This window comes from Lonchura striata, chromosome 3 (genome assembly GCF_050655825.1).
Source record: "Lonchura striata isolate lonStrDom1 chromosome 3, ASM5065582v1, whole genome shotgun sequence".
NCBI lineage: Eukaryota > Metazoa > Chordata > Aves > Passeriformes > Estrildidae > Lonchura > Lonchura striata.
In genome coordinates this window covers 39383657-39408720 of record NC_140705.1, presented here as the reverse complement: position 1 = coordinate 39408720, position 25064 = coordinate 39383657, and the positions used below count along the sequence as shown (strand labels likewise).

The 25064-nt window shown below is 36.3% G+C and overlaps 1 protein-coding gene across 25 annotated transcripts in view; it reads right to left on the bottom strand.

Moving 5' to 3' along the window:
- KLHL32 (kelch like family member 32) overlaps positions 1-25064 on the bottom strand; it is a 118897-nt gene that overhangs the window by 34844 nt on the left and 58989 nt on the right. For all 25 annotated transcript variants that reach the window (XM_085574892.1, XM_085574880.1, XM_085574881.1 and 22 more), the window contains one exon: positions 4585-4800. In XM_085574892.1, the coding sequence (XP_085431018.1) occupies positions 4585-4800 (216 nt within the window). The remainder of the gene's footprint in view (positions 1-4584; positions 4801-25064) is intronic.

The following is a 25064-nucleotide window of genomic DNA, read 5'->3' as shown; positions in this document are numbered from 1 at the left end:
TGTGGGATTTCTGCAGAAGAATAATTTTGGCCCTTCAAAAATGCCATCAGGAAATCCAAACTGTAGCTCCAAAGTAAAAAAAAGCCTCTTGAAAACAGGGCACAGAAGAGGATAAACAGGACTGTAACAAGAAAACTGGATTTCTACACTTAATATTTTTATAAAAGATACGTTACAAGCTTATATTGACCTGTAACATTGCAGTCTTCTTGTCATTTATTTTTCTACTTATTCAAGCAAAGACACTTCTCCAATACAGAGACCGAACACCAGTTTTGCACATCCACAGGGAGAAAATGAAAAACTAGTGTTATGCTTTCACATATGGAACATATACTTCATGAACACAAGTTCAGAAGTTACACACAAGGAATTTAACAGGGCTAGAATGTCTTAGGAATACCTTGGAAAAGGCACAACACATTTGCATGCATCCTAGCTGAATAAACCACTCATGCATTTTTATCTACTAGCTTTCCTAGACCGCTTGCTTATCAGTTGACTAAAAAAAAAAAAAAGAAAAACATATGAAAGCCCAGGAAAACTTCTAACCTCGCATCCAAGATGTATTGACAAATACAAAAATTGATCTGTTTTTATTGTTAGCTGTTAGAAAATTATATATCTCCTTTAACAACTCACTTAAACAGTAGCACAGGTGGAAGAAATTAATCTATACTGATTTCACTTAAGATTTTTTTTCCAAATATGTTTTAAGAGTCCACCTTGGATCGAGTGCAGTATTTAATACAGAACCATTTGACCAATCTACGGCAGGGAGACAGAATAATCCAGTAAATATTTCTCTTTATAACCAGTAGTATGATATGTGAAATATGGATATTTAAGCCTCATGACACTGAAGTTTCTAATAACAAATATAACGCATAATTATATCATAACTTAAGCTAACATTAGTTTTTTACTTAAATCTTTGGCTCATTTTCTACTTGCTAAGTTCCAACAACAAGCCCTCTACCTCTGGCAAACTTGTTCCATCTTACAGAGTTGGTAACTTTTTCAATTATCAAGGCAAAGAATTCACCTGCTTCCTTGAAGTACAGCCAATGAATCTTTCTTATAATGGTCAATTAGGAAAAGACTAACTTTTCATTTCACGATAAACTAGACATTTATGTCCTTGTCATGACTGCTTCCTGTGGAAAAAAGAAAGTGCTTCACAGGTCATGATGAAGAAGAAGAAACCAGAAGACAACATTTCTTTTCCACTACCTTCTTCATGATTCTTTCCTGTTTTCTTCATTTTTTTTTATTTAATCCTTTTTTCCATGTCACTGGCTTAATTTTACGCATTTTAATGCAGCTGACAAATCAAAAATTTTTTATGAAAAAAAAAAAAATCATAATCTCATGTGCTAATAAAATGTAAAAATCAATATGAAAACATATCTTATGTCAACTAATAATCATAATTACTGTCTTAGCTTATCTAAGAAAGACCTGATTGAAGAGGCTCATAAATTGATCCAATTTCACAGCCTGCACAGACTTTCTGGTGGGGTTTTTGGTTTTTATTTGTTTTAAGAAACACATCACTATAGTGCTTGTCTATTGTCTCCACTTAAAATAAGACATACCAAGCCAAAGAGTCTGAAAAATCAACAGGAATTTCTGTAGTAGTTGGCAGTAACCCATAGCCTAGCACACTGCCACTAATATTACCACTTAACTTTCTCAGACTTGGTTTTTTCACAGTTATATGTCACCATACTCACTAGAATTAGCCAATTCTGGATTGGTAGCCTAGAAAAATCTAAAGTATGACAGATAAGAGCTGCAATCACTTCAGTTTAAATAATATTCAAGCATCACTTCATGTACACCTTTTGATGCATTAAAATATCCACCTTAATCTTTATGTGCACTAGGATCAGATCACCCCGTGGACATTGGGAATTCAAGCTGGTGTAAAAAACTGCTCTGCAGACAGTGGCACCCTTTCCAGAGGTTTTCTGAGGGAAGCTTTAATTTGTGCTTAGAGCTTCATGGCAGCCCTACTAGCAAAGGTGCCTTGGGGACATGCTGAATTCATATTGCTGTGACACGCAGCCCTGTGTGTGTGCAGAGGCCAAATCAGTCACAGGTAAGACAGATGGATCAAATGGTAGCATCCTCCCATCAGCTTTTCTATTATCTGCCCCACTTTGTGCAAATTTCCTCCAGCTTCCCCAACACCTCTTGCTTTGCTGTTCTTCCTTAAAACATGGGATGGGGATTTGTCAAAGTCAATGAGCACTTTATTACAGTGAGAGTGCTCAGTAATGAACAATTCAGCAATTTAATGAGATTCTGTAGATCTGTCTCCAGCCTGTCCATCAAGTTTCACTTCTATAAAGCACCCTGACACTAATCCTCTGGCATACCCAATCTTCACCCTGGGCTGAATATTAGATTCTTCCATGGTATATTGCATTACCACTATAACCTTAGCAAAAATGATGAACTTAACTACACTTGAGGCAATATAGCTGGTCTGATTTGATTTTCTTCTATTGGGTTGACTATGAGGGAATTACTTATTTACTAAGATAAAGCAAGAAACCAGTTTCTTATTGCCTTCTGAATGCCCAAATTGGTGAATATTTATATCTGTCTTTTAATTCATCCTGGGAAGCTGGAATATTTATAAACATATATTTATTCCTGGTTTTACAAAATGAATTAAAAAGATGGATTCACATTGTGCCTGCAGCAGAAAACTAGTTTAAAAAATTCTTCGGAACAGCATTAGTAACCTTTAGAGAGGCTATTATGATAACACTTAAATGGACAGTTTGGAGTTTGTTGCCACTCAGAAAGCAGCATATTACCTATCTCTCCCCAGTATGACCCTGCAACAGAAACAGAGGCTTTGTCATATTTGCCTCATGAAGTGTTCATTGACTGGAGTGCACACAATTAAGAAAATTACATCCAAGTCTTGCATAACAAGACAGACAGGATTTGAAAACTCCCGCTTCCCAAACAGATACTCCTTATGGCAGATTACAGAGGGCATATTACTGAGCAAGTATTAAGTTATACTTGTATGGCTTCCCACAGAAACTCTTCTAGCAGAAGCATGTAGCTAGGGGATTCCACTGGCTCTGCAAAGAAATGAAGATGAAACCCAATCAGCCAATCATCCATGCTCCATGCATAAACTTGTACATCAAAACTTGCTTCTGATAAAGGGAATGTGGGCTAGGACTCCAGAGCAGTGTGCCTTAAAAACCTAAACCAAACACAACCCATCATCATGTGTAGTGTACTGCAGGTTCTGCTGTACAGGCATCCTCCAGGGACTAGGAGAGGAAAAAGTCAAACTTAATTTTGGTGTTTGCAGAAAATATCATCTTTGTAACACAGTCCATAATCTAAAGCCTCAAAATTTTGGAAAAAATATGCCTGCTACATAACTGAAGGGTTATGTTACATTTTCACAATGGTTAACCTGACATTTTTATTTTTTTAAGAATGAATATTTTATCCTGCATGACATTATTCATCCACAGAACATGAAGAATCTCGCTGATGAATACACATTTGACACTTTGAGAAACTGATGGCATCTAAATATAGTTATTTCCTTAGAAAAATACAAAAGATAAATATATAAATAACAGGGGTTGAAAAATAAATCTGTTTTCTGAATCAGAGTCTTCTCTGTTGGACCAATATAACACACTTCCTAAAAGGAATGCACAGGTTTCTTTTCAGCAAGTTTCCTTCTACCTTGAAAAACACTGAAATACTTAACTCTCTTAAACATGACAGTAAAAAAGATACAGGAAAACATCTTTGGGTAATCAATATTACAGAGATTTCCTTCCACTCCATAGTCAATTTTTACAGACATACGATGGGAACATTTCCAAAGACAGATTTTGGTTTAGTTTTTGTGTTTCTCTTAATAAGCTATGTGTTTTACTCACATTAGGTTTTCTCCCAGCCCATACACACATACACACTAAAGGTCACAACACAATGCTTTCATCTTGTTAATACTTTATGGCTAGCAACCTGGTCCTTTTCTAGATCCAGCTTTTTAAAAGGAAGTGATCTCAGGCTTCTTGCCACAAACCCTCCATTGAAGCTTCCACTAATTTGGAGCAGCACTGCCTGTGTGATGATTCTCCCATTTGCTTCAGGCAAAGTCAGCTGTGGTGGCCCAAACAATTTCAGTGACTATTGAAGTTATACAGCTAAATTTGTCTGAAGTGAATGAGAGAGACTGCAGAAGCAGGTTTGCCACCAGACTCATGGCACTAGCCTCATCAGAGGAAATTAGCATGCATCAGCCATCTTTTCCCATCAAAGAAGTTGGATCTGGAGGAAAATCTCTGGCTGTATTTAAGTAGCAGAAGTAAAACAGCATGACAAATTTCTCTTTCAAACAAAGTAATTGCATTAACACAACACAACATTTTTAGAATTTCATTTAGAAATTTCCCTCAGTTGTTATTCACAGTTTTTGCTCAAGTGCTTATTCTCCCTCGAGATTGCTCCAGGGTTTCAAAACAACATATTACTGCTATGGTTTATAGAGTGTCACACATTCTGGTTGTTCACCAACCTCCTTACCTGCCAGATTTGTTCTTCACTGAGTGAAGTGAGTCTATCGCTTTTAAAAACCTCTCGAAGAAGACAGTATGGGAGTGCCAGAACTTCTTCAGGATGACTCTTCAATAGCTCAGAGAGATGTTTTACTAAGAAGCCAATGACTGCATTCTCCAACAAAGTGAGGTTGAAAAGATCCGCAAGCTTGTACAGGTCCAAATAATTAAAGCTATTTAATTCCTAAATGGATGAAGCAAACAAAATACACGTCACAAAAATATCCCAAACAGAAAGAGAGAATATAAAAATCCCTGGGTCTCAGATAATGAAAAACTGTTATTCCTTTGGAGTTGTGGAGAAGGAAGGCAATATAACTTGGAAGTTAATTAACACAGCCTCATTCAAAATGTATATGTGTTACTGTTGCATATGCAAATATATATGATAGTACTAATTTATATTGCAACTCCTAAGGTTATATATGCATGAAGCATCTGTAAGAAATATGGATTAGTACATAATATAATAAACCAGCATGATTTACACTGTATGTCAAGAGCTCACGGGAACTAACAAGTGGATTTAAAAAATGTATTTTTTAACTACAATGGTTTGTTACACAGCAATTGTTTGTTCATTGTTTACTGTTTTGATTGAACTAGAGCACCTGTGTAGCACAATTTTTGTTCTATGAAACCTCACAAAATACAAGATGCTGGACTCTATTTTATTATGCATTAATTTTTCCTCATTGAACAAATAAACCCTTTTTTTCCTCTAAGTCTCTAAACCACTAAAGTCAAAATACAGTGGCTGTTGACCTCCTACTCCTTCTCCCTCTCCTTCTAGCAACTGAAAATGTGAGGAGAAAAAAGCTATAGTAGCTCAAGGCAGGAAGCTTCGCCCATCCTGCTATCAGATGACCGATATTTATGGGCTAATGTTTTCAAATTGGCATCCCTCATAAATTAGTAGCTAGACGACTAACTACCGCTGTTCCAGACCACACTGCTCCCTTCAGGGAACAGGCCAAGAATTCACCTCTATTAGACAGAAGTACCCGGTGCACCTGGGAAATAATCGTGTTTACCCGCTTCCTCTGTTCTTGCTGCGTGCTCACACCTCTCCTCCTCTCTCCTCCGCAATCCCGGTTTTCATCTTCCAATTTACCGCATTGCTCCCTATCAGCCGCCTTCTCCTTGACCAGCCCCATGTGTGAGAATGACAAGGAGCCTCGTCAGTCTCACTTTGCTGGTGAGTTAACACAGGGACTGGAGCAAGGAAGAGAAACAGACTAAATTAAGTCAATTTCACTTTCACTGCTCTGCTGGATGGAATGGCAGCACCAAATGAAACTGACAAGAAATCTTGTAAATGTCAAATGAGCTGCACGGCTGGCAGATAGAGCAGAGCAACAGGGAAGATGGGAAAGTGCGAAGAGGGGTTTTTTTGGAATGTTTTATGGACTACATCTCGAACGTGTGAATTGGGTGCCTGTCCTGATGACTGTGGAGCTGTTTATGCATATGCAATGGAGAGTGGAGAAAGAATTTTTTAACCTGCTTAGAGGAGTCAGTACTGGAGAAAATGGCATCAAATTCATGTGGAGGTTCCTGCTTGTTACATACATCTCCCAGTCTGAATAGTTCGCCTGCCCTAGCAGAGTTGTACACTAAAGATAAATCCTATTCATTATCTTACTTAGACTCCTGCATAAGAGTTTCCCATGGTTGTCTTGGAGAACAAAGGTAAGTTCTTTACATTGTCAGAACAAGCACTAACAGTCATCATCCCAAAAGCCACAGCTATTCTAGTGTCAGCTCCTCCTCCCGCTAACACAGAGGAGGTAAGGATAAATCTGCAGTTGCAGAAATAAAGATAAAATAATTAATTTTACATGAAAAGTATCTGGTCCATGTGCTTGCTTGGTGATTTAGTATCTTCAGATCACAGATGGCACCTCACAGCCCCACTCCTGTGATGGCCATGCAATGGTGACAACAACACATAAGAGTCTATTCAAAGCAAACATCACAGTATTTGACAAGCAACAGCCACAGTTTATTGTCCCTAGTTCAGAAAACTATCTTTTGAAAGAACTCACTGATTGAATAAATGCCAAATTCCAGAAAGAAATTTAGAAGAGCTTAATGTGTATTTATTGAGCTCTTTTGTGGTCAATGGCTATGTCCAGGGACATAAATAAATAAATAAATAAATAAATAAATAAATAGTCAAGCACTGTGAGCTGAGGATCAACAGTCCCACTAAAATACGTGCCTGGTCAAACCCCACTATGTGTCAGTTGAGAAGAAGAGGTGGCTTTTAACAGACTTCAGAGGAGGAAAATACTGGAGACAACATAACAAAATCCTTATTAGAGAGAACCAGTAATGAGACACACAAATGCAATCTACCCCTAAAAAATCTTCACATTTTCAGTGAAATCTGAAAGATACTGGTAAGCCTTCATTTTAGGTTTGAATATTTTTCATGAGCTCTAAACTCCCCTATCCTCTTAAATCACCAACAATCAAAGTTGTTTTTATGAAAGCTGTCTTACAGTTGAAGAGGCCAAATGTACTTATGGATGTATAAATAACATCTCACCAGTTATTTATACTGCATGTAGTAACTTATTTCAGATGCTTATTTATGTATGTGGGCTTTTTTTTTTGGGGGGGGGGGGCAGGGGGTTATGTCTTTACTTATTTTCATTGCTAAGTTTCTTTTGATGCTTTCTAACATAATGTGTTAGTTACCTGCTGAACTTACAGTCTATTTGTTAATGAATACTGAAATTGTGTTGTGTTAAAAATGGCCCTCGCCTGGAATCAGTAATGTTCATTTCTGATTTTACAAGGTTATAGTTGATCTACAGGTTTATATTTCACAGACAAAGAGGCAAATATTGCATTAGGTTTCACAAATTAAAATCAAGTTTTTACAGTACTATACACTACTGCCTCAGTTATGATCCTAGAGGGCAAAAATGTCACATCGAGATTGCTCAATGTATACCCCAGATCACATAACTTTGCTCTTATAAGTGGTTAAATTTTCAAAAATAGTCTAAAATTAAGTATATAAATTAGTTGCAAGGAAAATGCGTCTTATCTTTTAGCTTTAAAAAAGTCCCACAGGAAGGATCAAAGCAATCACTGTCAGCTCAGTTTGATTTGAATACATTTTTCACGCTAAAACCTTAATTGAATTTAAAAACTTTGGTAAGTGGTGAAATAGGTTACTAAACAGGAAATTTAGGTGTGTTTATGAGTAAGAGTACTGGCAGTCTCTGCTTTCCACAGATTTTATTATATTACATGAACTGAGCAACTACAAAATTTTGAAGTAGTGTGCTACTTGTGGTACTTTATTGCACTATATGTTCTTTGAAAACAGGCATTACAAACCAGGCTTATGTAAATTTTTGGAACTTTTAACCCCTTTTTCATAAACTTTTATGTAAATGCCACTTATCTTTTTTGAACTGAAGGATGAAATATGGACACAAGCAGAATTGTCAATAAAAGCTGAAGGTAGTTATCCTATCTCTTCTAATATGATGCATGTTACACTGCTGAAACACATTCAGGCTAAGAAAATATGTATAAAATTACAGGTAGAGCACTTAAAACTAAGTTGCAATAGTTCTGAAATCTCACAGTGAAATCAACTTAGTAAATTGTCCAAATTATTTATCCGTGTCTACTTCTACAATAAGAAACTACCTTAGATCCCATGCATTCTACTCAGCGTGCATCCCCCCACTGAAGGAAGGGAATCTATTATTCCACACTAAGGATCTTCTGATTCAGTAGTATCAACTTTTAGATGCCAAACCAATTCAACAATAAGCTGACATTTAAAAGCCTCATAAAAGAAAATATTTTCTACAAACAAACATAATCTGAAAGATGACAATATAAAATATTCAAAATAAATGATGTGACAGTGTGAATATTTTGATACAGAGGTATATTTTAATATAGAGATATGATAAATTGTCAAACAGGAAAAATATATATAAACACTGTGTTTAAGTTGCTTCCAAAATCATCTTCATTCGTTTATACTTTAGAGAATAATTGCCTTGCACAAGCACAGAAAAGGATGTAACAGATTGATAAATTAGAGTTAATCATAACCAAGGATACAGCAGACTACAATATACCACTATTCCTGTGTTCTGTGTTATAAATAGCAGAAAAAGCACAAGGAGAACTAAGGGGAAAGAATGCATTTCTTTATGACCTTATTTGAAAGATAAACTCCTTGGGGAAATACAATTTATTCAGATTATCAAGACCCTGCTGTGCAAATCTACAGTCTGGGAGCACACTACAGAGATCAAACAATATTTACTTTATTCTGTTGGGTATAAAAGCTTTTAATGAATGCATAATTAAAACAGCAAAAGTATATACAGCTTTAGAATTCTACTGGCAAGCCAAGCCATTAATATCCAAAGTACCGTAACCAGTTGTAACTCCACCTGCTTCCTAGATTACAATACTGTTCTAAATCAAGGTATTAAATTACTAGCCCTGCTGCTGTAGCAGAGAAGAGTTGCATGGTGACACTATTTGCCCCTTTTCTAAAAGGGGTTCAGCCTCTTTAAAGCAAAAAGAACCACAAACTACCCCAAGTGTGAGGTCCCTGAGAGAGGGACATAGCTATTCAAAATCCTTAAGCAGCAGAGGTCTTGACCCTCACCTCCAGGTTCTCTGCAGCTGCACCATTCAGAAAAAAACCTTGACAAAAATCATAGCAAAGATGGGCCCTAAATAGATAAGGGATAGCAACAAAATGAAAAATTCTAATGACAAAAATACACTTACTTGACAACAAAAGGGATCAACACAATTTTAAGATTAAAGAAAACCAGTTCTGCTGGGTTTAGCTGTTTCTTTGTATATCAAAAATTTTAGTTCTGCAAAACCTCACACATTTACATAAAAACTAACAGATCAGGCATACACTAACAGCACAGCAACAGACACAAATGTTTCATAATAAGTGTAAGCACAAAAAATATATTTTAGATTTTATTTGAAATTTGCCTCTGTTAAACACCAAAGTCATCCAGTTGAGCCATTAAAAGCATTTTGCTGAAGGCTGGTCACAATGGAACAGCTGGCTCAGAATTTTTCAGTGTACAGAATTGATTACTCTTATTATGAAATAAGTGCAGGCTGCAGATATACTTACAGACAAAGTAAAATATGGCTTTAAGTGACTTGCTTTATACAATTAATTTTTCTGATAGATCACTGCTTTCTCACCACTTCCTGTAATTCTTGCTTTTGTTTTCTCATTTGAGCATGAAAAGTTAATTTGCATCCTTACTGCTATTTCAAAGTAGGTCTAGAGCTAAGTAAAAGACCAACAATATGAAAACATTTCAACCCTATTACTTTTCTTCTACCCTATGAGAATTCATTTCCCTTCTCACTTATTGTTTCTCCATAGCTGCTCAGTTTTCTGATTTAATCCTGTTGGCTGGTGCTAGTGAGAATCCTCTTTGAAGGCACAGAGGGAGGCCTGTGAGCTTCACAAGCACAGAGGAAAGATATGATATTCTCAGATTGCTCATGTGATGACACAGATGTGTGGTATTCAAAAAAAGAAAGTGAAGCATGCCATATGTAAAATTAAAGAAAAAGAAAACATTTTCTAGAAACTCAGATTGATTATTAAACATTACAAATATCTTCAACTGCCAATCCAATTACATATTTTAGAGGTGACCCTGATTATACACAACTTTTATAATTCACATACACATTTATGTGTATCATGGAAATAAAATAATGAAATATTAAGACTACACAGTTAAATTTTCATGGTACCAACGGAACAACTACAGGTAAGGTTCTGCAGAGGTTTCAACAGCTGCTTTCCCTTGGTTAACAGATGCTGCTATAAGAATTTTTAAAATTATTTGAAGTGTCCCTGGCATAGGAACCCCCTAAATGAAAAGCTTCACATCTCACCAGATACTACTGGCAATATAACTGTAGCAATATATTGTATTTAACAAATAAAAATACAGGGATGAAGGAACATGGAGATCTTCTAACCCTTCACCTGGCACTTTTATATCATTTCACACAGCAGAAACACAAAGCAAGGATTTGATTAAATGTATCAACATTTACCATTTTTACCAATTATGGGAGCTTGCCTTTGCTTCAAACATGTTCTGAGAAATAGCATTTCTCATACACGTTCATCTATCCTTTACTCCAGCAGAAATCACAGAATATAATCTCTACGTAACCATTTAAGGCCATGAGAATACAGAAGTGGAAGTCTATTCCTCAACTATACCACAAGCTCATCTAAACATCTTCAGCATAAATTAAGAAATATCCATCTTGTTCCCAACCAGTATTACAAGAAGGCTCAGTTGATTTTGAGACTCCATCTCTTAATTTCATTTCATTTACTCAAACAGTTTATATATATTGGTTTCTGAGCCAGAATTATCTTTTAGATTTAACAGCACAATGTTTCTCTCCCTGCTTCCCCTTCCCTCAGTATTTACTCCCTTTATATATTTACAGAAAACAATTATATTCCTCCTCAGACCTCATTTTACTAGACTAAACAAAGAAAGTTCTTCTGCTCTCCTCATGTAAAGCAGGTCTTTCTGATCGTCTTAGCTGACTTTTTCTACGCCTCTCACAGTTTTGATTTCACTTATTCTTCTGCATAGACAAACTCTTCCCAGTACTCCTGATTTTCCAAGAGTACCTTGAAGTAGCATTAATACTTCCTTAGCTTTATAAATTAACAGCTTGGAGGTGACTTTATCACTTTCTACAACTGCCAGAAAGGAGGGTGTAGCCAGGTGGGGGTTGGTCACTTCTCCCAGTGACAGGAGAAGAGAAAATTTCCTCAAGCTTCACCAGGAGAGGTTCAGGTCGGACACCTGGAAGAGTTTTTTCATTGAAAGGGTTGTTAAGCATTGGAACAGACTGCCCAGGAAAGTGGTGCAGTCATCTTCTCTGGAAGTGTTCGAGAAATAACTGGACATGGCGATGCAATGGTTAATTGACATGGTGGTGTTTGGTCAAAGGTCAGAATCTTGGAGGTTTTTTCCAACCTTAATGATTTTATGATTCTATTCTGTGAAAAGTAAGTAAATTCTCTTAATATACTGAAAACCAAAGTAAGTCTTAAACCAATATTAAATATGAAAACTTTTAGACATAGAAAATAGAAAAAAGTTGTTTCTAATTCACAGTACATTAAAGTGCAATTTTTATTCTTAATTCATATCTCCATAACCAGCATGAAGGACAGAGGAAGATGGGAAAAAAATTAAAAATCAACATTCCTGATATATCTGCTAATAGAGGTGTCAGTGTATCTGACAGTTTCCCTTTCCAATGCCTTTTTAAAAATAACTTGCTATTTTGCCAACATTTAATAAGTCAAGATGAAGTTTTCCAGCTTCAAGATTAATCACTTGAAACCTCTTGAAAACATTCCTAAAAGCATATTATACATTATTAAGAATGAGCCTGACAGGAAAAGGCCATTGCTTTTCCATATTAGAAATATTCAGAATAGAAATAGATCATAGGAGTTGCCATCCCTGTGAACAACTTCCACTGACACCCCTCATTAAGCCTCTAGAAAAATAATTTGGATATGCTCAGTAACACCTTGTTTGAACTTTTCAGTCCAAAATCTCATCCCATTTTAGCTGCCCATAATCTATTCCAGAGCTATACAAGATTATGTCTGCATCATTGTGCACTGTGGGCCTAATCACAATGACAAAACCCAAATGCCAAACGTCTGTTTTTATTGTGCTGCTTGGGATCCACTTTGGAGATCCAGCAGATAAGACAAAGACACTGTCACTTTCAGATGCAGAAGCATGAACAAAACCCTGACCAAGGAATGTGAGAGTAGATCCAGACCCCAGGGATTACAGGAGGCAAACGGTACTGAAATATAGCAGGAGATTTAGAATCACAATTCAGAGAAGACATCGCTTCTTGAGGAGGCTGAGTGGCTGCTCCTCCAACTACTCTGCATATATGTAAGTGAAAAATGATCAAGACTGATAAAAAGCATCATCACTAACTAAAAATGGGAAGGCAACATTAACAACTCAAGACATTATACTAAATAACAAACAGGGAGCATATTTAGAATTATCAATACACTAATATTAACTCTCTAGGTATAAATAAGAACAAGGATGTTTTTGTGCAAAGAATATATACTATGATTCAAACAATTCTTTCAAAATGTTTTTATGACATTTTATTTCTGGAACATTTAATTGATGTATATATGTGCTCTATATTTAGCCCAGCAAGGAGTCACTTTTCTTAAAAACATGTTTCAGGGAACAGCCTGTCGCCAAATTCTTAAGGATTACAAAGCTAACAGACACATCTAAAAACTAAGAATTGGAAAAGGTTAGCTGTAGTGAGCTGGTGATCTAATAACATCAGAGAATTAAACAAATCTACTAGAAGACGTGGAATAACAGGTTAATTAACACAGATCAATTCAAGTCTCAGAAATGTTTGCAAAAGAACCCAAAGCAACAAAACTTATTTAGAATTTTAAGGCATTATGCAGTACTCCATCTACCGAAATGCTGAATCCAGTGCAGGATGACTCAGTGATGAGTATAATATTGATAGACAAAAGTCCTCAAGGAATCAATTTTGATCCAATATGGTTACCAGTTTAACTAAAGTAGAGAATAAGTTTTGTCTGTAGAGTCTGCAGAAGATTCTGCAAGGACAGCATGAGTATTGTCAGGCTTTCTCTGTTAAGTAAAAAGAAAAAATTAGTGTAGATATAGAATGTCTATATCTGTCTGGGAACCAGTAACATAATATAGAAAATATACTAGGCTGTATTTGGAACAACACTGACAAACCATCAGGAGGCACTAAATGCAGTCATAAATAGCAACATCAGCTCTCAGAACAGTGCTGCAGCAAAAAAAAAAACCCAACAAACCAAAAAAAACCAAAACCAAAACTAAACTTATGTCATAAAATGCCCACCCACTGCTGCCCAATAAAAGAAACAAGTTCTCTTGCTGCTTCAGTATTACATTTTAAATCTATTCTTCAATTATTGGTCCCAGTTCTGAAGTCCAAACTTTAAGAATACTTAAAAACTACAGGCTGGAAAACCAACCTTGCAAGATTTCAGGTGCTCAACTTAGATTTTTAAAGAAAGACCCCTGGAGTATTTGATCTTAAGCAAAGATATATATGCAAAGAGAATATATGAAAGGAAAAATAGCTCTGACTAAATTTTCAGAAAATAGTTTCTGGTACATGAACGTAGGATCAGAGCTGCCCTGGACAAGGAACTAGAAAGTATAGGATTGTTTGCATTGGCTTCATGGGATTATGTACATTTTGCAGCTCTGCATTTAAAAAAAAAAAAAATGACTGCAATAAAGCTAGTTTTTTTGACAGCTATCTGTACAGGTAAAGAAGGAAATATTTGTGCAATTTGACTGCTGGGGTTATAATGGTTTCTCAGTCCTCTCAAAAGCAAGAGACTTGTTGCAGCTGCAGGAAGATATGAGAGTACTCAGCAGTTAAAAGAACCTGACTGTAAGTATGTGAATGATAAAAAGGCAACATTTCCATTTTATTTGGAAAACTGTTATTTGTTCAGGTATGTCTGTGTTCCTGCAATATCTGACCTCAGCTCAAAAATCACTAAGAATTTTATTTTTGTTGCTCATAGCACTAAATCAAGGCAAATTCTCATTTACAGAGGAAAAAAAGAGAAGCAGAAGAATAATTTAAAAAGATTTCCCATGATGCAGAATATATAAAGAAGAGAGCCGCAAATGCCTGGAACCCACTTCAGTGCTCTAGTAGCTAGATAATTCCTGTCTTCACCAACTTGAACAGAATTTTAAGTTACATATAAAGTTCAATATTTTAGCAAAGTATCTGCAATGTATATTGTATAGGCATGATAGCCTAGTAAAAAGAAAACTCTCTACAACTGTCTTGCCCCAGATTTATACTGTGAAAAGAACGTATCTTTTCCCCACAACTAGGAGCTGTGTTATTAGTAGCTTTACAATGTATTTCAGGAGATATACAGCATTAAAAGGGATAGTGGTAGGCCACATATAGACAGAAAAGTAAAAGAATTAGAAAAATCTGGAAGAAACACTGAATTTAAAAGAAAATATCTGGACATGTAAAGATCAAGAGGAGTTTGCTTGTCTTTCACAGAATCACAGCATTAACTAGGTTGGAAAAGACTTTTGAGATCATCAGGTTCAACCTGTGAACTAACACCACCTTGTCAACTAGGTCAAGGCACTAAGTGCCATGTCCAGTCTTTTTTAAACACTTCCAGGGACAGTGCCTCCCCGGGCAGCACATTCCAAAAGCAAATCACTCTTTCGATGAAGCACTTTTCCCTGATGTCCTGCCTAAACTTCCTCCGGCACAATTAAGACTGTGTCCGCTGTTCCTGTTGCTGATTACCTGTGAGCAGAGATGGACCCCCAGCAGGCTACAAGCTCCTTTCAGGTAGAGTGTAATAAGGTCTCCCCCGAGCCTCCTTTTTTTTCCCAGGCTAAGCATATTTTACTCATTATCGACTAGGGCTTTACCTGTCATTCTTTCAGTCAGAAATTATTGTAAGTCTGACTTTCAAAACTAGAAAACATGGAAAGGGTGAAGGCCAAATGTAAAAAATGGGCCTTGACTCAACCTCCAGTTTGATTTCCTACATCTGACCTTCAGTAGTGCTAAACAAGTCACAAGCCCTCCCAGAATTAATACATATCAATGTTCACACTGCTGAAGGTGCCAAGCACCAGCAAGAATGCATGAGCCTTCAAAGATCTTGATGACTCTTGTCCATTTGTTTCTAGCAGTTCTTACCAAGAATAAAAAATAATTAAATCTCTCACTTCCAAATCTCAAACAGTTTACAGTCAGAATCTCTTGTTTAGCATAAAGGTTTTTTTTCCACAGAGAACATTCAATCAATGCACCATATATCTAACACAACCAAATTACAAAATTCTCCCTGACTTCCAGATTTCATCTTAAAGACATCACCTTTATAAACTGAATATATCATTACAAGTTCAGTTTTTAAGTGTCCACAACTACAGATACGTGCCAGGATTTCAATCCTGTAGAGTTTGAAAGACACCTCTCCAGTATTTCCCTTTAAACATAATAGAATCAAGTGAAGTAATGCTCTGTGGAGAACAATCTGGGAGTCCTGGTGGACAAAAAGCTGTCCATGAGCCAGCAGAGTGTCCTGGTGGCCAAAAAGGCCAATGGTGTCCTGGGGTACTTTAGGAAGACCATTGTCAGCAGGTCAAGAGAGATGACCCTATCTCTCTACTCTGCCCTGGTGGGGCCACATCTGGAGAGCTGTGTCCCCCTGGGCTCCTCAGGAAGAGAGAGACATGGAGTGGATCCAGCAAAGGGCTACAAAGATGTTTAGGGAACTGAAGCATCTCTATTATGAGTCGCCATCACTGGAAATATTTGAGAACCCTCTGCACACAATCCTGTGCCCTGTGGTGTAGGATGACCCAGCTTGAGCAGAAAGGTTGGATCAGACAACCCCTAGGTTACCTTCTAACCTGACCCACTCTGTAACACTCTTTCACAGAGCTTTAGTTTTTAGAATTAGTTAGAAGAATGAGGACAATTTATAACTTTCAAAGCTCTGATACATGCTGGCTGAAGGGTCAATAAGTCATTACAGCATGTATACATTTATATTCATTCTGGTATCAAGGTCTATTCAATATCTTGGACAGAAAGGGTGTTTTTATTCTAAATGGAGTTAGTCTACATCACTATTATGAAACAAAATACAAATTCTACTCATGCAGTTGTGCAAACAAAATACCATAAATGATGGAATGTGCAAAAATGCTGTTTCATTTACTGCTGCTACAAGATCTACTGGAGAAAATCAACAGACTTATATGGAACTTGTTTATTTCTTTGTGGTACCCTATAAATACAAATGGCTTAATAGTATTTAACAGTAGTTAAAAAGAGATAATAATCTGAAATACTTCAATTTCTAAAGCTACTTATACATAACTTGGGCCTAGGTAATTTTCTTTACAAATCTTTCTTTTTAACTAGTACAATTAGTTGAGTGTGTCATAAACAGTTCAGGTAGATTGATCACACAGTAATGATTAAGCCATCAGAAAAACAAAAAATGATGGGGCAGGGTAGCAACTGCCCAATACCTAAGTTTGTAACAAGTCCAGATTTCTTATGTCTTCAATGAGATATAGTCTATAAAAAAGACTAAAATGCAAATACTGCATAACTGGAGAATGTATCGACTTGGATCCTCATTACTTCAGTCCTCCTTCACTGAATTAAATAAATTAAATAAACAAGGTTTTGAAAGTTTGTTCCATTAAACTAACTGGAAAATTAAATTTACAAGGTCTTTTTGACATCTTTTAAAGACAAAGCAGACTGAATCATTTGTAGGGAATGCTGGTATCCATCCTTTCCAACAATCATTCACTATTTTCCTTAGCCTAATACTTCAAGTGCTAAGTTGCCTCCTGAAGTTCCATTAAATAATACATTTTTTCATTCATTTTCTTAAGAAAGATTTTGCTACTGCATTTAGACTTTGAAATTGACTCCCATGAAAATAATACTAGTGTATCTAAAAATACAAAGTAGAGAAGAGGTAAAAGATATTTACTTCATGTGAAGAATGAAAAATATCAGTTCTATTTTGAGTAAGCTAGTATAGAGGAAAGAAAAGATAAACAATTAGCTCTCTACCACAGTGATACTTCTGAGATAAAATCAGATTGTAACTCACTTCAAACCCAATGTTCTCTTCAGGTTCATAGGTTACAAATGATTTATAGTCACCATTTCATACTTAGCATTCTGGCTTTTCCCATATTGTAAATACTTTACAATCAAAGGATTTTCTTGCTTTGGAAATACCTTTGCTAAAATGGCTTAATACAACTCCAATTGCTTTAGATGAAAGCAAATTTAAGTAAAATTTCTCTCTGCTTCTTTCCAGGAGGTAAAAAATCCCTCTCTATGTCTGGTGCCTATATTCCTCTTCTTTCACATTAGAGCTGTAAGTCTCCTCTTTCAGGTCACGTCTTCCACATAAAAGTGCTAAACTAATGCTGCTTAATGACAAATTAATGTCCATGAATAAAAAATACACCTCTAATAGCATAGAGTAATTTGCCATTACAATATCATCATTGGACATGCCCCTGGTTTAATACGATGTATTTAATTCATAACTTAATGAGTGATATATAAAAAGAGAGAGATGAACCCTGCAATTACATTTATGTGAGTCTGTCACCTTATTTGTAAAACCTTAGAGTCATTTACATTCAAATTAGAACAAATGAGTGATTTCACAAAGTGCAGTGATAAATGACCATTGCTGCACAAGACAGAACTGTATTTCCTGTGAAAACATTAACAGTTTCCTATTATTTGTTAAAAATTACAATGCATATTGCCCAGTGTTGTGTGAATAATGACTTTTTTACTGATTAGGTCAGAAGACTAATACGGAGTAAAAATAAATAATTTTTCTTTTCATTTTTTCTGATTTTAGTTTGAATTTCTCTACTCAAACTGTTACGGACTCACACTGCCACCTGCTGCCCAGGCCTGGGTAGGAAGGGCCCCGACTGCCTCATTTCAAGTCCACTTCAGCCATTCTGCCTTCTGGGGGTCATTTCTTGCAATAAACAAAATTTTCTTCCAGTCCTCTAAGTGGACATGTCACTGAGAACACAAGCAGATAAAGATAGCTGCACTACCCAGTTACAAATACTTCCATTTTGGGCTAATGCATGCAAACTGCCTCAACTTGTAAGAAGAATTTAAAGTGAACCACACTGGGGGCCAGGAGGGACAGGGAGAACCTAAAGCATCAGTATCGATCAGATGGTAATAAAACCAAAGAAGAATTTTGTACACGAAGCATTCTGGCACTCATCAGCCCCTGTTTACAGCTGGATAAAAATACTGGAAAGATTCCAGAAGCAGAAATCTTTCAGGGAATGATGGACAGAAAGGTCATTTAAAGACTCCTCACTGGCTAGAATGACATGAGAAGGGCAGGGAGGGAAATTGTGAAGCAATAGTTTCCCTGCTCCTATTTAAAACACATACAAAGCTGCTTGCCCTTCCTGACAGACTCTGCAAAGAGATGGCAGATCCAGCTCTAACTGCCCCTTCCCAACTTGTGACCTCTACTGCAACTTTGCTGCAGAGGACTGGCAATGTGTATCCATACAGCTACCTAGACAGCTTGGGATCTTTGATCTTGCCAGTAGTAGTTAACCTAGGTGTTGCAGCACCAGTTTTTTACACATCCATCATCTGTTTCAATTCACACTGCAGACAAATAGCAGCAAGCGGGTTACAGTAAGAATGGGATTCAAAGTGACTGGGTATTATTACTTTGGTATATTTTTACTTTCCTCACTGATACCAAGTGAAAAATGAAAAAAAACACCATCATTTTTTTCATGAGTCCCCTTTTTAAATTGGAATCATCACTAGTGCAACCACATTACATATGAGATTGTTATCTCTGTAATGTATCAGTATAATAAAGAGATTAAAAAAAAAATCCCCAAGTTATTTTTGAGTTTTGTCCAAGAACTTTTCTAATGACTATCAATAGCTCAATGACAACAGCTGACAAAATTCACTCCTTCAAAAAATAGCAGGCTAGCACAGCAACAACTGGTTGTGTAACATTTAAAAACAGGAAAATGTATGACATTATTTTTGTCTACTTTGTATTCTTAGCATGGGAAGGTTACTTCACCACAGGATAAAGTTGGTAGATTTAAGCTTGCTGGTGGTGACGAATTCTGGGGGATTGAGGGGAGTGTGCAAAGTGTGCATGCATGTACTTAGATTAAAAACTCAGTATTAGTTAAAAAAAGCAAGTCTTGGTTGCTAGATGACCTTTAGATTTTCTTTCCAGCAGTTTAATTTGCTCTATATGAAAAACCCAGGAGCTAAAATCCCAACTGATCTGGGGCTTCTAGCAATACAAAGGTGATGCTCTCAATCTCTGGTGTACGAATTAATTCATCTCTGAAGGAGTTTATCTTAGTGAAAGTTGGGATTGTCATTGGCACCATTCCAAATGGAGAAGTTGGGTTTAAGAAAAATAAATAGCTTTGAAGCTCTGGCTTGCGCACATATATAAACCATGCACACTCCTCATTTAATTCCACGCGCAAATTCATTTATAACTTCTTCTGTTTAAAAACAGTAACATATTTAAATCTACAACACATTCAAATAATTTCAAATTGGGAGAAGAAAAGATTTAGATCATTAGGCATTTGTACACCAGGAAAAAAATTTGTTCTTTAAGCCTAAAGTGACCATTTCAGTAGAAGGTTAAAAATCAAATGCCTCTACCCAAGACAACTTGCCTGCTTCATTTATTACCATGAATTATTCCATAAGGATTTGTGAGTTGATTAACCTTATTTTTGTATTCCAGGTCTGATCCTCCTCACTGTCTGCTTTTGTATACAAGAATCCAGAGCAGGACAGCACAGAGGCAGTTCCAAGAAAATCCAAATTGACTGCTGTTGTACAATGCTGTGCCCAGGCTTATTTTAGTCACTTACCTATAATGTTCTTTTCTTTTTATCTTAAATTAGCTGTCATAAAAGATGGCATGACTAACATCAGTAACAAGCACGCAGGTTCCATTTAATGTAATAAAGTTTCTAAAAAGTAATCTGGTACATATACCATTTAGCAGGGAACCTAATGCACTTAAAACTAATGGGAAAATCGGCATCAAACCTTCAAGTTCACTTGACACAAAAAGCATTTAGGATCCCAAGAAGAATTTTTACAAGCCAGAGTAACTTCAGTGGCTATCAGGACCACCACTGCTCATGTCTACTATACCTGCTCCTCCTAGGATAAGAAAAAATTTCCAGAATTAAGTACAAGGACAGTCACTTCAAATAAGTCTGAACTGAAACTATGCCACTGTCCAACCAATATACATAATATACATAAATTATATCCCAGACTTTGTCCAGTGTGTAAACTTAATTTGGTCTTCCCAGAAGGTGCCTAATCTGGCAGAAGAAAATTAAAGGGATAAATGCTATCTAACAGTCATACCATGTCCTGCCTCTCAGAAATGAGTCCAAGCTTTGCTTTGGACTGTTCTGCAACTTCTAAACTCCTAAGTCACAACTATCATACATTGACTGTAACTCAGAATGTATCTAGAATTCCACAGAAAACAAAAATATTGTACTTCAGAATATACAGAAAAATCACTTAGCTTTAAGATTTCAATTATGGGCAGTCCAATATCCCAGATCCCTGAATACCAGTGGAAATCAACTTCTGCTTTAAAAACCAATTACTACCCACACAATACTGAGCTGTTGTTGATCAGTAGAATGAAATTCCATTAAAAACTTATATTCTCAATAGTATTCCCTCCTTATTAAAACTCTTTGATTGTTGAAATAATTTCCATTTGTGGCTCTCTGGTACTGAATAACCAAACAGTTGAGGAAAAAGACAAAATTTCTTAGATCTACAACTAGTTATGTAACTCAGACATACTCATGAAACAAACATTTTTATGTTTTGAATAAATGTTTTAACGCATTTATTCTGTTGCATAAGAATAAAGTTATCACGTCTCCTTCAGAAAAACATTCACAAGCTGTAAAGTGCAAAAACAGGTCATCACAAACACACTACCTAATACCATGTTCTCTACAGTACCATTTAAAAAGTCAATTTTGAGATGGCCATCACATTTAATGCCTTTAACTAGCTATCTCTTACTTTGTCCTATATGATATGACAAATATGGTCCACTTTTAAAAGGCGAAGGACATATTCAGGTAACCCATTCCTGTTATATTTCAAAGTTTGCCTATTGGCTGCAGCTCTCTGCGTTAGCCTCCTTTGAAAAACCTCAGCCAAAACTGACAATCAACCTGAGCTGGAGGAGGAAGTTGGGAAACAAGAACCTAAGAGAATTGGATGTGCAGGCTGCAAGCAAATGCTATGCTGTGTGAGCGATCACAGACCTTAGTGCCACTGAAGGTACACAAAGTTCAAGTCTTTAGCTCTCCCACACCTCTGTAGCAGTTAAGAAAAGTGCATTGCCTTACCGTTTGTTCAGCCTGAGACAGATGTGTGCGCTTACAAGCCTTGTTTCAATGTTTAATGTACCTGAGAATTATGCAGATGACATGAGATTCATGAATATGTATGTATCTCAAATAAAAGACACCAGCATGCTTCAGAAGAGTCCCCTTCTACAAATGAAGCTAGAAACAAAACCCCCAGACAGCAGAGGTTGTGGAATAATCATAATTCAAGGTATGACAGTGCTGATATGGGGGGAGAAGTCTGCACTACACAAAGCTGGAATTAAGACTAAAAGTAAGGAATACTTGGGCATTTCTCTTGTTTGCAAATAAAGAAAATATTATTTACCACAGTTTCAAAATAAAAACTAGTAAATTATCAATCTAAAATGAGCATGAGTTTTCAAACAAAAATACTGAATCAACACTAGACGCTACAGAACATTTGATAATGAGAAGTTTATAGAAGAAAAAATGCATTTCATAAACCAGCAGCGTTGTCAGAAACCTCCACTGCATTACCTAATTGAGGGTAGGGAGAAAATGTTCCTCTCCTTTTTCCTGTCTTTCCTTTGATTGAGAACTCTTTTAAAAAATTGCCATAAATGCAATTTAAACAATTTGCTAAAGATTTTTTTTAATTCATAAAAAAATTAAAGTCCTCTAAGCTGTTTAGTCTATAAAAAATAGGATCTGTCATAGTCAAAATAACATTTTGTTTATTCTGAGACAATCAAGAGGAAATTCCTTAAAGATCAGTCAATATAAAAGTCAGCATTCGCTGGAAATTATTCTGTCCCCAGTGAACTAGAAATAATTCTTGACAATCAGACACTTCAACAATCATCTTAGATTAATCAGACCATTACAGTATTCTTTGGAACCTCATAGACTATCCATGTGCCTCAAAACAGATACGTGAGTGGGCAATGCCAATTGCATTTGTAGCCAAACAACCCCATCCTTATTGAAACGCATGGCCTTATTACAGGTCCCAGATAAAAGTATCAAAAAGAGAAGAAAGTGTTCAAGACAGTTCCAATGAACTGTCAGGTTGGAACATCTAGAGAAGAGCTGAAACAAGTACTAGCAATTATTGCTAACAATAAGAGCAGCACTCTAGGAAAAGCTTGATCTAATCAAAACAGTTAAAGACAATCCTAACAAGTTAAAACTGTGTCATCATTACACAACAATAAATGACAGCTAGATCCCACACACTGTATTTCCTGAATTTAGGCTAAAGTAAGCTAAGCATGATATCTGAACAGCTCAAAGTAATTCAGTAGCACTCTAAATGAAGTACTCTGGCACACTCATTCATCAGAGAGAAGAGAAAGGGCAAACACTATTCCCTTTCCAGCATCTGTATCACAGCATGTGGGGTGACAAGACACCCCAGCTACCAACTGCAGAGAGGACAAGTGGTTTTAAGAGAGGATAAGCCTTCTTTTAACTACTTGGATTTTATTTGCAGATAGTACTAAAATAAGGCAAGATCTATTTTTTTCAAGTCACACAATAATATGTAGAACATAAACAGATATTTGATTTAATTAGTTTGGACCTGAAAGATATCACAGTTTTAACACACAGAATCTTGTTGACCCCTGTTAATAAGACTTACAGCAACCACTCAAGGCTGATTACTTGTATGGACTGCAACGATACAAAACAAACAAGACAGGTGAATTCTTACTGTTATCTATTCAGATTGCAGATCTGTCTACATGTATGCTTTGCTGAGGTGGACTTGATAAAAAAAATACCGTAAAAAAAGTAAATCCCAACATGATATAAGCTACAGCCGCCTCACAGATGTGCATGCAGATTCCAAAGCTTTTTATCAGACCCTGATTCAGAAATAGTTTACAGAATTAGCACTGCTCTCTGTCTTCCAACACATATTCTCCTCTTTTTTCCCCTTCATCCACTTAACTACCTTATTCCCTGCCTCCACTACTGTAAATCTGGACAAAGGGTCCCACATCCTCTTAATTTTTACAACAGTGTAACTCCAGTTGTCCTACCCTGGCACACTGTTCAGGACACAACAGTGCTTTTTCACATCTTTCACACATCCAACAGCAACTGCAGGCCACAAAGTTGTGGTTTCTATGACTCATGAAAGACACAGCAATCTTGTAAATTGTAGAAATAGAAAAAACATGCAAATAAACATATGCATGAGACAAAATGCATCAAAAGACATGAGATCAACAGGAAAAGCACTAGCAGGAGAGGAATTAAAATGCCTCTGATTCTTTTGCAAATTATTTTGTGGTTGGACTTAATCTTAAAGGGCTTTTCCAACCTAAAGGTTTCTCTGTCATGTCCAGAAAATTTTTACTGCTGTGTTAATTACAGAGTAATTTGGTAGAAATACTTACTAACTCCAAAATATTTGGTTTTTTTATGAGGCTAGTGTGATTTTGGGGTCGATTTATTTTTTTAATTCATTAGAAATCTATTTCTAAATAATTTACTATAGCTTGCACATTAAGGACAAGATTCAAAGCATTGCTAACTCTGTAGTTGTCAGTACTTTTAATTCCAATGACAGGGGAAAGACAAAGATGGTGCTAAGAGAAGAGCTATAAATACCAGTGGTTACTCAACACAGGTAACAGAAAAAGTTAGCACAAGGATTTATGTTGAGCATATACCTGCCCTCTTCCTACATCCTCTCACATCCCTACTTGACGAGCACAACAAACAAACTTTTCCCTACTCTTTAATATTTTCTATTAGCTTCTTTGCTGTAATAGTCTCTTTAGTTCAATTTCTGACAAAGAGCCACATAAGAATCAAAGACATACAACAGCTGGTTTGTTTGAGGACCATTAAATACATTGTACATGACTACCAGTGTTATATCTACATCTTTCTCATTACAGTAACCGTTTCCCATGCCTGCCTGACAAATGGTTTTGTGGCTTATTTGGTACCTCACAGTTTATTTCTCAAACCAACCATCTTTCCCATCATAAATCATGTCTGTTTTGTCAGAAAAATTAAATCTCTTCCTGCATTTCTAAAAAAAATTGTACCAATTGCAGCCCTCTGTCAGCTCCTTTAACTTTCTAAACAATTTATAATGCACAAATTAATACCAACTTATTATCTGAATATACATTTTGAAGGGTTTCCTAAGGTTAACACTCAAAGAGCAGATTCTTTCTCCGTAAGACACAAAGCCTTCAAGTAGATGCTGAAGTTCTTAACATGAGATTCTGCATGTCCCTGTTGCTCAGTAGCTCAGCATGCTGCCAAGCACACTCCAACTGTTCAAAGGCAGTTACGCTGTTGGAAGGCAAGT